This window comes from Ranitomeya imitator, chromosome 6 (assembly GCF_032444005.1).
Source record: "Ranitomeya imitator isolate aRanImi1 chromosome 6, aRanImi1.pri, whole genome shotgun sequence".
NCBI classification, from domain to species: Eukaryota; Metazoa; Chordata; class Amphibia; order Anura; family Dendrobatidae; genus Ranitomeya; species Ranitomeya imitator.
Window position 1 is genome coordinate 343,470,376 of NC_091287.1, and position 17,087 is coordinate 343,487,462.

The 17,087-nt window shown below is 43.7% G+C and overlaps 1 protein-coding gene across 1 annotated transcript in view; it reads right to left on the reverse strand.

Annotated features, from left to right (window-relative positions):
- CTDP1 (CTD phosphatase subunit 1) overlaps positions 1 to 17,087 on the reverse strand; it is a 193,930-nt gene that overhangs the window by 127,750 nt on the left and 49,093 nt on the right. Inside the window, exons 3-5 of the mRNA XM_069730928.1 lie at positions 13,940 to 14,033; positions 10,218 to 10,346; positions 67 to 217 (exon numbers count right to left, since the gene is read on the reverse strand). Coding sequence (XP_069587029.1) covers positions 67 to 217; positions 10,218 to 10,346; positions 13,940 to 14,033 — 374 coding nt within the window. The remainder of the gene's footprint in view (positions 1 to 66; positions 218 to 10,217; positions 10,347 to 13,939; positions 14,034 to 17,087) is intronic.

The window sequence follows — 17,087 nt, forward strand, 5'->3', positions numbered from 1 at the left end:
CTGTCCGTGATCAGACCACGACAAAGTATGAAGCATATTTAGAACAAGATTTGGCAGAATACTGACCAGCAATAGTATGTGCATAAAGCCTGCTTCCAAAGGTGAAAACGTGCAGCTCATATAGTTTGGCAATTTTCTCTAAAAATTCTTTACAATGTGGACGCAAACGTGTGTGCAGCATTGGTTCTCCTCGGCCCAACTGGAAATGGAATATACCCTGTAAGAAAAGGAAATCAAAAATAAAAAGTAATAAGTAATAAAAGAGTAATGTCAAGTGCAGCGTTTAAATGGAATCTGTCAGCAGGTTTTTGCCACCTAAACAGAGCAGCACACTGTAGAGACAGACACTGATTCCAGTGATGTATTACTGGGCTGCTTAGTGTAGCTAGGAGATCATTAGAGGAATAGTAAGCCTGCTGCCGTGTACTCTTCTATATTTATGAGAGCTGTATTACCCTGCCCCCACCACTCATTGGAAGCTTTGTGTACTAGGAGAAAAAGCTGCTAATCAGTGGTGTGGAGTGGGGATATACAGGGCTCAGCATTCAGAGAACTGCTAAATCTGTGGCAGAGAAAACAGGGATTTTAACGTTAACTGCAATCTTGCGTATCACTGGAATCAGGGTCTCTGCCCCTAAATTATGCTGCTTTCAGATGGGCTAGCAAAAACCTGATGACAGATTACCTTTAACCCCTTAATGACCATCAATACGTCTTTTTACTGACCTGAGATATAAGAGAATAGCCTCCCCATACAGGTGACAATCCAGCAGCTGACGGCTGTACACTATAGCTGACAACTTGCTGCATCAGCCATGATCAGTGTTGGCACCGTCCATATCTGTTTAACCCCTTAGATGCTGCTGTCAATAAGGACTACATCATATAAATATTTAAAAGAGTGTGGGGCTCCCTCTTTATCACCATCGGCACCCTGAGATCATAATTGTGTGGTCCTGATGTTTGCCATGTCAGTTCATGGCCAAATAGCGGCCTTAAGAGTCTGCCGGCTACAGTGGCCTGTTCAGAAGTTAGCAACATTTAGGTGGTAAAAATACACTTTTTCATTCCCGTCATGTCACTTTGCATTAATTCCTGAAAAGCACCTGAAGGGTTAATAAACTACGTGACATCAAAATTTAATGTCAAAGGGTGTGGTTTTTAAAATGGTATCACTTTTGGGGGTTTTCCAACATATATAGGAACCCTAAAGGCACTTCAAACATGGATAGGTCCCTAAAAAAAAAAAAGAATTTTGTAAATTTCCATGAAAAAAATGAAAAAATTACTGCTACATTTTTAAACATCCTAAAATGCTACAAAATAAAATAACATTTTACAAATGGTGCTTATGTAAAGCAGACATGTGGGAAATATTTATTATTTTTTTGCTGTGGTATGACTGTCTGAATTAGAGGGGTAATCATTCAAAGTTTGAAAATTGCTAACTTTGTTACATTTTTGTCAAATTTCCGATTTTTTTTTAATAAATAAACACAAATCATCAACCTACATTTACCATTATCATAAAGTATAATGTGTCATTAAAAAAATCTCAAAATCACTGGAATTTGTCAAAGCGCTCCAGAGTTATTACCACAAAGTGACATGTGTCAGATTTTTTAAATTTGGCTCTGTCTCTAAAGGGTTAATATAAACAGGTTATAGATTACCAAGGCCTGCTATCCATTCATGTGTCTTTTCTTATATACAGTCATGGACAAACATTTTGAGAATGAGACAAATATTAATTTTTCCAAAGTCTACTGCTTCATTTTTTCTAATGGCAATTTGCATATTCTCCTGAATGTCAGAGTGATCAGCTTAAGAGCAATTACTGTACTTGCAAAGTCAATATTTGCCAAGAAAATGAACTTTAACCCCCAAAACACATTTCAACATGATTGCAGTCCTGCCTTAAAAGGAGCAGCTAACATCGTTTTAGTGATTGATCCATTAACACAGGTGTGGGTGTCGATGAGGACAGGGCTGGCGATCAATCAGTCATGATTAAGTAAGAATGACATCACTGGACACTTTAACCCCTTCCCGACCTGTGACACAGCGTATGTGTCATGAAAGTCGGTGCCAATCCGACCTGTGACGCATATGCTGTGTCACAGAAAGATCGCGTCCCTGCAGATCGGGTGAAAGGGTTAACTCCCATTTCACCCGATCTGCAGGGACAGGGGGAGTGGTAGTTTAGCCCAGGGGGAGTGGTAGTTTAGCCCAGGGGGGTGGCTTTACCCCCCCCCCCCCCCCCGTGGCTACGATCGCTCTGATTGGCTGTTGAAGGTGAAACTGCCAATCAGAGCGATTTGTAATATTTCACCTAAAAAACTGGTGAAATATTACAATCCAGCCATGGCCGATGCTGCAATATCATCGGCCATGGCTGGAAACACTTATGTGCACCCACCCCACCCCACCGATTGCTCCCCCAGCCCCCCGATCTGTGGTCCGCTCCCCTCCGTCCTGTGCTCCGCTCCCCCGTCCTCCTGTCCGCTCCCCCCGTGCTCCAATCAAACCCCCCCGCACTCCGATCCACCCCCCCCGCACTGCGATCCACCCCCCCGCACAGCGATCCCCCACCCCGTGCTCCAATCCACCCCCCGTGTTCCGATCCACCCCCCCCCCCCCCATGCTCCGATCCACCCCCCCATATACTTACCTAGCCTCCCGGGGTCCGTCCGTCTTCTTTCCTGGGCGCCGCCATTTTCCAAAATGGCGGGCGCATGTACAGTGCGCCCGCCGAATCTGCCAGCCGGCAGATTCGTTCCAAAATGAGTTTTGATCACTGAGATATAACCTATGACCCCCCCCCCCCCCCTTTGTCACCCCCATAGGTAGGGACAATAAAAAAAAAAAAATAAAGAATTTATTTTTTTTGTTCCACTAATGTTGGGGTAAGAACTAGGGTTAGGGGTAGGGTTAGGATTCGGGATGTGCACACGTATTCTGGTCCTCTGCGAATTTTTCCGCAGAGGATTTGATAAATCCGCAGGGCTAAACCGCTGTGGATTTATCGCGGATTTACCGCGGTTTTTCTGCGCATTTCACTGCGGTTTTACAACTGCGATTTTCTATTGGAGCAGTTGTAAAACCGCTGCGGAATCCGCAGAAAGAAGTGACATGCTGCGGAATGTAAACCGCTGCGTTTCCGTGCAGTTTTTCTGTAGCATGTGTACAGCGATTTTTGTTTCCTATAGGTTTACATTGAACTGTAAACTCATGGGAAACTGCTGCGGATCCGCAGCATTTTCCGCAGCATGTGCACATACCTTTAGAATTAGGCTATGTGCATACGGTGCGGATTTGGCTGCGGATCCGCAGCAGTGTTCCACCAGGTTTACAGTACCATGTAAACATATAGAAAACCAAATCCGCTGTGCCCATGGTGCGGAAAATACCACGCGGAAACGCTGCGTTGTATTTTCCGCAGCATGTCAATTCTTTGTGCGGATTCTGCAGCGTTTTACACCTGATCCTCAATAGGAATCCGCAGGTGAAATCCGCACAAAAAACACTGGAAATCCGTGGTAAATCCGCAGGTAAAACGCAGTGCCTTTTACCCGTGGATTTTTCAAAAACGGTGCTGAAAAATCTCATACGAATCCGCAACGTTGGCACATAGCCTTAGGGTTAGAGTTGGGTTGGAATTAGGGTTGTGGTTAGGGTTAGGGGTGTGTTGGGGTTAGGGTTGTGGTTAGGGTTACGGCTACAGTTGGGATAAGGGTTAGGGGTGTGTTGGAGTTAGAATTGAGGGGTTTCCACTGTTCAGGCACATCAGGGGGGTCTCCAAACGCAACATGGCGCCACCATTGATTCCAGCCAATCTTGTATTCAAAAAGTCAAATGGTGCTCCCTCACTTCCGAGCCCCGACGTGTGCCCAAACAGTGGTTTACCCCCACATATGGGGTACCAGCATACTCAGGACAAACTGCGCAACAATTATTGGGGTCCAATTTCTCCTGTTACCCTTGAGAAAATAAAAAATTGCTTGCTAAAACATCATTTTTGAGGAAAGAAAAATGATTTTTTATTTTCACGGCTCTGCGTTGTAAACGTCTGTGAAGCACTTGGGGGTTCAAAGTGCTCACCACATATCTAGATAAGTTCCTTGGGGGTCTAGTTTCCAAAATGGGGTCACTTGTGGGGGGGTTTCTACTGTTTAGGCACACCAGGGGCTCTGCAAACGCAACGTGACGCCCGCAGAGCATTCCATCAAAGTCTGCATTTCAAAACGTCACTACTTCACTTCCGAGCCCCAGCATGTGCCTAAACAGTGGTTTACCCCCACATATGGGGTATCAGCGTACTCAGGAGAAACTGGACAACAACTTTTGGGGTCAAATTTCTCCTGTTACCCTTGGGAAAATAAAAAATTGCGGGCTAAAAAATCATTTTTGAGAAAAGAAATTTTTTTTTTAATTTTCATGGCTCTGCGTTATAAACTTCTGTGAAGCACTTGAGGGTTCAAAGTGCTCACCACACATCTAGATTTGTTCCTTTGGGGGTCTAGTTTCCAAAATGGGGTCATTTGTGGGGGATCTCCAATGTTTAGGCACACAGGGGCTCTCCAAACGCGACATGGTGTCCGCTAATGATTGGAGCTAATTTTCCATTTAAAAAGCCAAATGGCGTGCCTTCCCTTCTGAGCCCTGCCGTGCGCCCAAACAGTGGTTTACCCCCACATATGGGGCATCTGCGTACTCAGGACAAACTGGACAACAACATTTGTGGTCCAATTTCTCCTATTACCATTGGCAAAATAGGAAATTCCAGGCTAAAAAATCATTTTTGAGAAAAGAAAAATTATTTTTTATTTTCATGGCTCTGCATTATAAACTTCTGTGAAGCACCTGGGGGTTTAAAGTGCTCAGTATGCATCTAGATAAGTTCCTTGGGGGGTCTAGTTTCCAAAATGGGGTCACTTGTGGGGGAGCTCCAATGCATAGGCACACAGGGGCTCTCCAAACGCGACATGGTGTCCGCTAACAATTGGAGCTAATTTTCCATGCAAAAAGTCAAAAGGCGCGCCTTCCCTTCCGAGCCCTGCCGTGTGCCCAAACAGTGGTTTACACCCACATATGAGGTATCGGCGTACTCGGGAGAAATTGCTCAACAAATTTTAGGATCCATTTTATCCTATTGCCCATGTGAAAATGAAAAAATTGAGGCGAAAAGAAATTTTGTGTGAAAAAAAAGTATTTTTTCATTTTTACGGATCAATTTGTGAAGCACCTGGGGGTTTAAAGGGCTCACTAGGCATCTAGATAAGTTCCTTGGGGGGTCCAGTTTCCAAAATGGGGTCACTTGTGGGGGAGCTCCAATGTTTAGGCACACAGGGTCTCTCCAAACGTGACATGGTGTCCGCTAAAGAGTGCAGCCAATTTTTTATTCAAAAAGTCAAATGGCGCTCCTTCCCTTCCAAGCCCTGCCGTGCGCCCAAACAGTGGTTTACCCCCACATATGAGGTATCAGCGTACTCACGACAAATTGGACAACAACTTTCGTGGTTCAGTTTCTCCTTTTACCATTGGGAAAATAAAAAAATTGTTGCTGAAAAATCATTTTTGTGACTAAAAAGTTAAATGTTCATTTTTTCCTTCCATGTTGCTTCTGCTGCTGTGAAGCACCTGAAGGGTTAATAAACTTCTTGAATGTGGTTTTGAGTACCTTGAGGGGTGCAGTTTTTAGAATGGTGTCACTTTTGGGTATTTTCAGCCATATAGACCCCTCAAACTGACTTCAAATGTGAGGTGGTCCCTAAAAAAAATGGTTTTGTAAATTTCGTTGTAAAAATGACAAATCGCTGGTCAAATTTTAACCCTTATAACTTCCTAGCAAAAAAAAAATTTTTTTCCAAAATTGTGCTGATGTAAAGTAGACATGTGGGAAATGTTATTTATTAACTATTTTGTGTCACATAACTCTCTGGTTTAACAGAATAAAAATTCAAAATGTGAAAATTGCGAAATTTTAAAAATTTTCGCCAAATTTCCGATTTTATCACAAATAAACACAGAATTTATTGACCTAAATTTACCACTAACACGAAGCCCAATATGTCACGAAAAAACAATCTCAGAACCGCTAGGATCCATTGAAGCGTTCCTGAGTTATTACCTCATAAAGGGACACTGGTCAGAATTGCAAAAAACGGCAAGGTCTTTAAGGTCAAAATAGGCTGGGTCATGAAGGGATTAAATTTCTCTAAAGAAACACGTGCAGCCATCATTGCACTGCACAAAAATGGCCTAACAGGGAAGAGTATCGCAGCTACAAAGATTGCACCTCAGTCAACAATCTATCGCATCATCAAGAACTTCAAGGAGAGAGCTTCCATTGTTGTCAAAAAGGCTCCAGGGCGCCCAAGAAAGACCAACAAGCGCCAGGACCGTATCTTAAAACTGTTTCAGCTGCGGGATCGGACTACCAGCAGTGCCGAGCTTGCTCAGGAATGGCAGCAGGCTGGTGTGAGTGCTTCTGCACGCACTGTGAGGCAGAGACTCTTTGAGCAAGGCCTGGTTTCAAGGAGGGCAGCAAAGAAGCCACTTCTCTCCAGAAAAAAACATCAGGGACTGACTGATATTCTGCAAAAGGTACAGGGAGTGGACTGCTGAGGACTGGGGCAAAGTCATTTTCTCTGATGAATCCCCTTTTCGATTGTTTGGGACATCTGGAAAACAGCTTATTCGGAGAAGAAGAGGTGAGCGCTACCACCAGTCTTGTCTCATGCCAACTGTAAAGCATCCTGAAACCATTCATGTGTGGGGTTGCTTCTCAGCCAAGGGAATCGGCTCACTTACAGTCTTGCCTAAAAACACAGCCATGAATAAAGAATGGTACCAGAATGTCCTCCAAGAGCAACTTCTCCCAACCGTCCAAGAGCAGTTTGGCACCCAACAATGCCTTTTCTAGCATGATGGAGCACCTTGCCATAAAGCAAAGGTGATAACTAAATGGCTCATGGAACAAAACAGAGATTTTGGGTCCATGGCCTGGAAACTCCCCAGATCTTAATCCCATTGAGAACTTGTGGTCAATCATCAAGAGACGGGTGGACAAACAAAAACCAACAAATTCTGGCAAAATGCAAGCATTGATTATGCAAGAATGGACTGCTATCAGTCAGGATTTGGTCCAGAAGTTGATTGAGAGCATGCCAGGGAGAATTGCAGAGGTCTTGAAGAAGAAGGGTCAACACTGCAAATATTGACTTGCTGCATTAACTCATTCTAACTGTCAATATAACCTATTGGTACTCATAATATGATTGCAATTATATTTCTGTATGTGATATAAACATCAGACAAACACTAATAAAAACCAGAGGGCAGCAGATCATGTGAAAATATAATATTGGTGTCATTCTCAAAAATTTTGGCCATGACTGTACATGGATATTGAACTGTAACTACAGTTTCAGAAAGCTTTTAATTAAAGTATCAGGGTATGATACCTGTGGGGTTTTCAAGGTCCTGGCCCATGCCAGTGGCCAATGATGGGCAAGTGACAGCAATGTCACATCACCCGCCGGGTACAGCAGAGCGCACATTGCTGCGGTGCACTGCTGCAGGAGAGTATACATTGCTCTCATTTTCTATGGGGTCCTGAATGGATTAAAGTAAACCTGTCCACTGATACATGCTGCCCATACTTTGGGGAATGGCTGTGTGAACTTAGCCAGGCATACTTTAAAAGCAGCGAAGGGACAGGGACAGCGCTATACACTGGTCAGACAGGTTGCTGGTTCCCGGAGCTTCTCCCACCCACTGCCCTGGGTTGACAGGTCTATGCGCAGACTGGGCAGCATTTATCAGCTGACCGGTTCACTTTAAGCGCTGGTTGTCAGGAACAACCCTTTAGGCCATGTTCACACTTTGCGGCGTCCCTCTGCGGGTTCTCCCGCAGCGGATTTGATAAATCTGCAGGGCAAAACCGCTGCGGTTCTCCCTGCAGATTTATCGCGGTTTGTTCCGCGGTTTCCGCTGCGGGTTTCTGCCTATACTATTGATGCTGCATATGCAGCAATATGCAGCATCAATAGTAATGTTAAAAATAATAAAAATTGGTTATACTCACCCTCTGATGTCTGGATCTCCTCGGCGCTGCACCCGGCGGTCCGGTTCCAGAGATGCTATGCGAGAAGGACCCTTCGTGACGTCACGGTCATGTGACCGCGACGTCACCGCAGGTCCTGTTCGCACAGCAACTGTGACCGGACGGCCGCGTGCAGCGCTGAGAGGTGAGTATAACATGATTTTTTTTCTTTTTTTTACCCCAAATATGGTTCCCAGGGCCTGGAGGAGAGTCTCCTCTCCTCCACCCCGGGTAGGAACCGCACATTAGCCGCTTACTTTCCGCAACGTGGGCACAGCCCCATGCGGGAAGTAAGCGGTTCAATGCATTCCTATGGGTGCAGAATCGCAGCGATTCTGCACAAAGAAGTGACATGCTGCGGGTTTTAAACCGCTGCATTTCTGCGCGATTTTTCCCGCAGCATGTGCACAGCGGTTTGCGGTTTCCATAGGGTTTACATGTAAATGGAAACGCTGTGGAAACTGCTGGGGACCCGCAGCATCAAAATCGCGGCGGTTCCGCGGTAAAAACCGCAAAGTGTGAACCCAGCCTTAGATATTTCGGTTTTAAAAAACAACAAAAAAAAAAAACACAACACTACACATGTCATTCTTGCCACACAATAAACCTCAGAAAATCAAAACAAAAACTAAAAATAATGGGTTTATTGTCTTATCACTGCACTTGAGGGGCACTTGACTTAGCAGAGCGAGCCGCTCTTCTGATCGCCCCCGCGCACCGTACAGGCTCCATTCCCCAGTCCGAGGGTTGGCCCCATGCCCTTCCAGTACATAAAAAGGTGTCATTCTAAACTAAAACTGGTCCCACAAAAAACAAGCCCTTACTTTAACCCCTTTCTCACATTGGGCGTAATAGTAAGCTGATGTCGAACACCCTCCCTTTGATGTGGGCTCCGGCGATGAGCCCACATATTTCTGGTAAATGTCAGCTGTTTTGAACAGCTGACATGTGCTGCTAACAGCCACAGACGGAATCGTGATCCTCCTGCGGTTGTTAATCCGTTAAATGCCGCTGTCCAACTCTGACAGTGGCATTTAACACGCGCTTCAGGCTAGCACGCCAGAAATCTGCCCGCCGGTGACAACCAGAGGTCACCAGCAGATCTCCATGGATGTCACTGCCGGATTGCTATGAGTGCCGCCCGGTGGTCGGCGCTCATAACAAGTGAGTAATTCTGCTACATACAGGCAATCTGTTCATCGTCTGTATGTAGCAGAGGCGATCGAGTTATGGCAGGCTATTGAGGCATGCAAAAGCTAAAAAAAAAAAAATAAAAAAAAAAAAATTATATATATTTTTAAAAACATAAAAAAATTAAAATAAAAGTTCAACTCACCCCCCTTTCTCCCCATTCAAATAAAAACAATAGAAAAAAAACCCAAACATACACATATTTGGTATTGCCACGTTCAGAATCACCCAATCTATAAACAAAAAGGATTAATCTGATTGCTAAACGGCGTAGCGAGAAAAAAAAGTCAAAATGCCAGAATTGCCTTTTTTTGGTCGCCGCGACAGTGCGTTAAAATGCAGTAATGATTAAAAGATCATATCTGCACCAAAATGGTATCATTAAAAACGTTAGATCGGCACGCAAAAAAATAAGTCCTCACCCAACCATAGATCACGAAAAATGGAGATGATACGGTTATCGAAAAAAAATAGCACCATTTTCCAACAAACTTTGGAATATTTTTTCATCACTTCGATAAAAAAAAAAAAAAAACCTAGACATGTTTGGTGTCTATAAACTCGTAATGACCTGGAGAATCATAATGGCAGGTCAGTATTAGCATTTGGTGAGCCTAGGAAAAAAGCCAAACAAAAACAAATGTGGGATTGCATTTTTTTTGCAATTTAACCGCAATTGGAATTTTTTTTTGTTTTCAAGTACATGACATGGTAAAACTAATTGTGCTGTTCAAAAGTACAACTCGTTCCGCCAAAAAAAAGCCCTCTCACGGCCATATTGACAGAAAAATAAAATATTTTTAAAAAAGTTATGGTTCTGGGAAGAAGGGGAGCAAAAAGTGAAAACGCAAAAACAAATATACCTCTGGTAGTTAAGAGGTTAAAATCTGAAGTGCAAAGAAAAGTGTCAGGAACATACCTTTCTGGACATATGCTGGCAGTGCTGTTCTGTGGTATGGATTAATGTCTGATCTAAATCCACCATGAGGACAAGCTTCTTGTTTCGATGCAATCGATGTTGGTCTTCCCGGCCCAGTTGTTCAGCTTGCTAGAAGAAAATTAAGAACACCCTTGTAAACCGTAAATTATACCTCAGAACAAACAAAGAGCCCTGAAGTGACAAAATCCACAGAATGTAAAGCTGGTGTGGTAAAAACAGTAGCCATTGTGTACAAGTGTGAAATTGGGTATTATTATTTTCCAGCATGTAGTCAAACTGTTTACTGGCTAAAAAAATAATATATAGAAAAGGTGCCTTGTTAGCAAACTTCCTATTGCCCTGGTATAAGTCCCATATTTAAGACAGTGGAGGAGAAAACACAGACCTAGATTGTAGCTTCCATTGTCTTATATGGCTGAAGGCTGGTAGGCAAATCTGCAAAACAAAAACAAATTTGCACCTCTGAATCGCCCAATTTATATGGTCCCTGCGCCAAGCTCTCAAACGGATATAGTAACAAAGTCGCTCTGAGTCAGCGGTTTTGGCCATATATTGGTAACTCACCAGTAATATTCTAGCAGTATAATTTGTTTTATCCCAGATCAGTTGAATCAGTCCTTCTTCACAGCAGTGGCATGTGATCTGCAGCCGACTACTAGCCCAGTGCATTTTCTCCTGTGTAGCAAACTAGTCATTCACTAACTTACTGTAAACTACTGGATGACAATCACGGATGAAATCGCACCCAGCAGTTCTCAGTCCTTCCCCACACAGCCCTTGTTCCTCTGGACATGCCATATGCAGCAGAGTCAGCCTTATATAGAGAGCAGTGATATAGTAGGCAAATCCACACAATTAGCCATAGTTATAAAAGTTGCCTGAATCATGCTGCATGTCTATACTGTGTGTGCATATTCTCCAGTGCATTTCTATTAGATTCAGAATCATATAGCCCCCCCCCCCCACACACACTTCTATAAGAACCAACAGGGAGAAACCCATCATAAGCAGGAGGCAGAGATGGAGGCACTGTTACTATTGGACAGGACTCAGGGAAGAGCAATTATTGAAAAGCCAAAAACATCAATAATAACTGTGGTCAGCATTAGGGGAACCATGTCAACTGGGAAGTACGAATGAATGAGTATGGCAACAAAAAAAATGCAACATCTATACTATTATTTAATAAAAAAAAAAAAAAGAAAAAAAAAAAAGAAAATGGACACAGAGCAATAATAAATATTAAAACATCACAATTTTTATTACCAGATGATTCTTTGTTCACTATTTTCCTTATCACTTATTCTAGGCACTTTTTCTTTTACACTTTGGAATGATTTCCACACATCACCTAAGGTATGTGCACTTATTTGTATTCCCTTATATTCCTTTAGCTTTATACTCTGTTTCTTCTATCCATGTGCGATTTTCGCCTATACTCTGCATACCTGCAGCTTGTTATGCGTTGTGCGCTTCATGTGACTGGCGTGGTTCCGTTGCCCGGGCGACGCATCCTTCAGGCATAGCACTTCCGGCCTGCCCTACTGAGGCGTCAGTGGTGGGCGGGAGGCTGTAACGTTGGACGCCTATTCCCTTGCTTCCAGTCCCCTCCGTGTCACCGGAAGCGCCGCTATAGCCGCTGGAGCCATGTACTGGATAGGGTATATATACCTGCTCCTCTCCATCCCTGACATTACGCTCCCCTGAAAAAGCATTAAAGGGAACCTGTCACCTGAATTTGGCGGGACAGGTTTGCGGTCATATGGGCGGGGTTTTCGGGAGTTTGATTCACCCTTTCCTTACCCGCTGGCTGCATGCTGGCTGCAATATTGGATTGAAGTTCATTCTCTGTCCTCCGTAGTACATGCCTGTGCAAGGCAAGATTGCTTTGTGCAGGCGTGTACTACAGAGGACACAGCATGAACTTCAACCCAATATTGCGGCCAGCATGCAGCCAGCGGGTAAGGAAAGGGTGAAGCAAACACCCGAAAACCCCGCCCATATGACCGCAAACCTGTCCCGCCAAATTCAGGTGACAGGTTCCCTTTAAGCGAAACGAGCATTGGGGTCCCTTCCTCCCACGTCTACAAGAGCAGGTTGGTTTCAAAGACCTCTCTCCCCTCTAATCTCCTTGCTATTCCAGCCCGCTCTTGTTCACTAGCTACCTATATCTGCATATTTTTACCTACATTATGGTATCTTGCACCTTATTGTTTGGTCCTCTGCTTCACAGTTTACTGTGAGGTAAATAATATTCTGTTTGGCACTGCTCTTTTATGGTAGTTTGTATTTAAGCTGTATTAAAGCACTATGCAGTTTACTGTATTATTTCCAATACTGCTGAAATATTGATAATGATTGAATTCATGCCATTTTTTGCACATATGTACATTCTGTTCATTTAGTATGTTATCTAATCAATTGGTCACCACCATTGGACCATACGGTATTTATCGATTTTACTAGTTCTTACTTATGTATTCGTGCAATATCCTTTATACCTCCTGCTTTGACGTGGCACTTGGATGTCGTCTTTCACTTTTAATTGTTTGTCTTCTACGTCTATGTATTCATTTTTGTTTTTTGTCATCTGGTAATAAAAATTGTGATATTTCAATATTTATTATTGCTCTGTCCATTCTCTTTTATTTTTTTCTACCCATATTTATGGCTGAGTTTGTATAATTTACTGCCCCTCTCTTTGGTATTTTTTATTATTTAATACAAGCTTATGTTGCATTACATAAGCAAAAAATTGCTGACATACAGCTGTAAAGCTGTAAATAAAATTCGGTATTGTCTCAGCATGCACTCCCCTCCAAGGAGACACTAAGACCAAGGTGCAACATTATGGGGCTGTATTGCCATCTAATGTGATTGTGATGTGGTGCCACTAACTTTTCTGCCACTGGTTGCGAGTCGCACACAACTCACTTGCCTCATGTGCCTGTGACTTACATATGATTTGTCTCTAATTTGGCTTTTTTTTTTTTTTTTTTAACAGCAAATTCTCATCTCTAAAATACTCAAGAAACAGCAAGTTGCACAAATATCTTGTCTGAGGGACGCCGTTATATCATACGCTTCGCCATGGAGTCCAAGCCTAACTAACTATGATTAAATGCAGTTGTAAAATAGGTTTAAAACCTTTGTTTAATACCCAGAATACGTATTCAAGATGAATTTACACTGCTCCTAGTGTCAAACATATCAATGGCCTCAGTTGAGTTGGTATAAATGGAACATCTCAGGCTGCTCCACCATACTATAAATATAAAGGATCTTACGGGCGACATTTACCACCATATGTACCTATAACGATACTACAAATGCAGCGTAAATCAATGAGGCTGCCATCAATCCCAAACTTGAGGTGTAGAGGAGTCAATGCTTGTGCCTGGTTTCTCACCATCAACATAAGGGTGATCCAGTAATGACTAATTCTACAGATTTCTCCCATACAGTTCTTTGGAGAGTGGTTATCCTAGTATGGATAAACCGTAGTTGAAAATGAATTTCACTGCAGATGCCATCAGTGATCTGTGCGGCTAGTACTGCTAGGACCTGTGCTGTTCTCAGGACTAGTAGAGGTCCCAGCAGTGAATTCGTTACCAATCAGACACGGGTGGTATAACCTAAGGAATGCCACCACCTTTTGTAATGTAAAAACTCTTAGCCGAATGCTAAACAGAAGAGCTTACCTCCGAGCTAACCATCAGCTCTGGAACACTGTGCACCATAGAGACCGTAGCTGTTGATAATGGCACCTGTTGCTTTCCGTTCTTGCTTTGTAGCCTGGACAAATACAGGACATCATTTTAGTTCACAACAAATCACATTAGGCCTCATTCAGGTGTCAGATTTCCATGAACAAATCTCCTTTTTTCACAGATAGACTATAATAGGTATGGGTTCTATGGGGTTGTTCACGTGTCCATGTGTTTTCTCCAGTCCCAGTGGTTTACACCAAAACACAGGCACGGTTCCAATTTTGATCTGGGTCATTAGATTACAAGTGAACCGATGCAATTTTACTGTTTTTATTTCTTTTGAAAGTTTGTTCTTTGTTAATAGTGTGTTAGAGAATGGAAAAGGTGAAGAAAAACTTTTTCTTCTATATACCGTATATACTCGAGTATAAGCAGACCCCCCCTAATTTTGCCACAAAAACTGGGAAAACTTATTGACTCGAGCATAAGCCTAGGGTAGAAAATGCAGCAGCTACCAGTGAATTTCAAAAATAAAAATAGATGCTCCATACCGTTCATTATTGCCCCATAGATGCTCTGTATAAAGCTGTGCCACATATTATGCTCCATACTGTTCATTATTGCCCTATAGATGCTCCATATAAAGCTGTGCCACATATAATGCTCCATATTGTTCATTACTGCCCCATAGATACTCCATATAAAGCTGTGCCATATATAATGCTCCATGCTGTTCATTATTGCCCCATAGATGTGCCATATAAAGCTGTGCCATATAGTGCTCTGCACCGTTCATTATTGCCCCACAGATGTGCCATAGAAAGCTCTGCCATATGCCATATAGTGCTCTGCACCGTTCATTATTGCCCCATAGATGTGCCATAGAAAGCTCTGCTATATAGTGCTCTGCACCGTTCATTATTGCCCCATAGATGTGCCATAGAAAGCTCTGCCATATAGTGCTCTGCACCGTTCATTATTGCCCCATAGATGTGCCATATAAAACTGTGCTACCGGTATATATAATGCTGCGGCTGCTGCAATAAAAAAAAAAAGTGCCATACTCCCCTCTCTTGCTTGCAGCTCCTCAGCGTCCCGTCTCGGCGTCTCTCTGCACTGACTGATCAGGCAGAGGGCGGCGCGCACACTAGTACGTCATCGGGCCCTCTGACCTGAACAGTCAGAGCCAGAGGACGGGAAGATGGAGCAGCGCCCGGCGTGTGGAACGTGGACATGTGAATATGTAATACTTACCTGCTCCCGGCGTCCCGCTCCTTCTCCCGGACAGCTGGTCTTCGGGTGCCGCAGCTTCTTCCTCTGTCAGCGGTCACCGTTACCGCTCATTAGAGGAATGAATATGCGGCTCCACCCCTATGGGAGTGGAGTCCATATTCATAAGTTTAATGAGCGGTCCCACGTGACCGCTGAACAGGGGAAGAGCTGCAGCACCGAAGACCATGGGACGGGCAGGGGGAGCGCCAAGAGCGCCGGAAGCAGGTGAGTATGCCTCAGACCTCTCTCCCCCTCACCCGCCGACCCCACCGCCGACCGTGACTCGAGTTTAAGCCGAGAGGGGCACTTTCAGCCCAAAAATTTGGGCTGAAAATCTCGGCTTATACTCGAGTATATACGGTATTTAACTTTTCTTAAAATTTTTAGTTTTGAAAAAAAATGCAAATTTCTGTATTCCATGCCTTGACATTTTTCATCGCTCAGGCCAGAACCAAGGTAGAGAAACGGAAAAATAGGGATTTTTGTGTACTCACCGTAAAATCCTTTTCTCCGAGCTACTAATTAGGGGACATATCGGTCCTGTGTCCCCCAATGTGGCGAAGGAGAAAACACTATTAGACTCAGAAATGTACAGACTTCCACCAGACACGTCACAAGAGTATATTTGATATTTTACCCATGCAGACTCAAAGGCAAAATTTTGAAAAACATTTCCAAAAGATCAATATGATCTAAAAACTTTTCAAAAAATTCACATGTGCCTCCTATGCACCTAGCCACATCTGTACTAAAATTTAAGTTGATATCTCAAAGGGATCATACTTCAAAAAATAACTACCATATATACTCGAGTATAAGCCGACCCCCCCTAATTTTGCCACAAAAAACTGGAAAAGCTTAAAGACTCGAGTATAAGCCTAGGGTGGAAAATGCAGCAGCAACTGGTAAATGTCAAAAGTAAAAATAGATACCAATAAAAGTAAAATGAATTGAGACATCAGTAGGTTAAGTGTTTCTGAATATCCATATTGAATCAGGAGCCCCATATAATCCTGCATAAAGGTTAATAATGGCCCCATAAGATGCTCCATAGACACATTTGCCCAATATAATGCTGCACAAATGATTATGGCCCATAAGTGCTCCATAAAGATATTTGCGCCATATAGTGCTGCACAAATGTTGATTATGGCCCCATAAGATGCTCCATAAACATATTTGCGTCATATAGTGCTGCACACACGTTGATTATGGCCCCATAAGATGCTCCATAAAGATATTTGCCCCATATAATCCTGTACCTCTCCATCGCTCAGGCCCCCCGCACTTTCAATATTCACCTGACTTCGTTCCGGCGCCGCTCCATCTTCAGCGTCTTCTGCACTGACGTTCAGGCAGAGGGCATGCACTAACCACGTCACCGCGCCCTCTGACCTAAGCGTCACTGTAGAAGACGCTGAAGACTGAGCGGCACAGGAACGAGGAGCAGGTGAATATCGCGCAGCTCTGCGCTCCCCTCCCAGTTATACTTACCTGCTCCTGGCGCGGTGCAGTCCCTGCTTCCCCGGCGCCGCATCTTCTTCCTGTACTGAGCGGTCACCGTTACTGCTCATTACAGTAATGAATATGCGACTCCACCTGTACTGTAATGAGCGGTACCATGTGATCGCTCAGCACAGGAAAAAGCTGTGGCGTCGGGGAAGCAGGGACCGCACCAGGAGTAGGTGAGTATTATTAGACAGCCCCCCGCTCCCCCTCCCCTGCCGACCCCTGGGTATGACTCGAGTATAAGCCGAGAGGGGGACTTTCAGCCCTCAAAAATGGGATGAAAATCTCGGCTTATACTCAAGTATATACGGTATATGAAGTGTGTCAATTTGAAAATCTCGAATTTAGATGTTTTCAG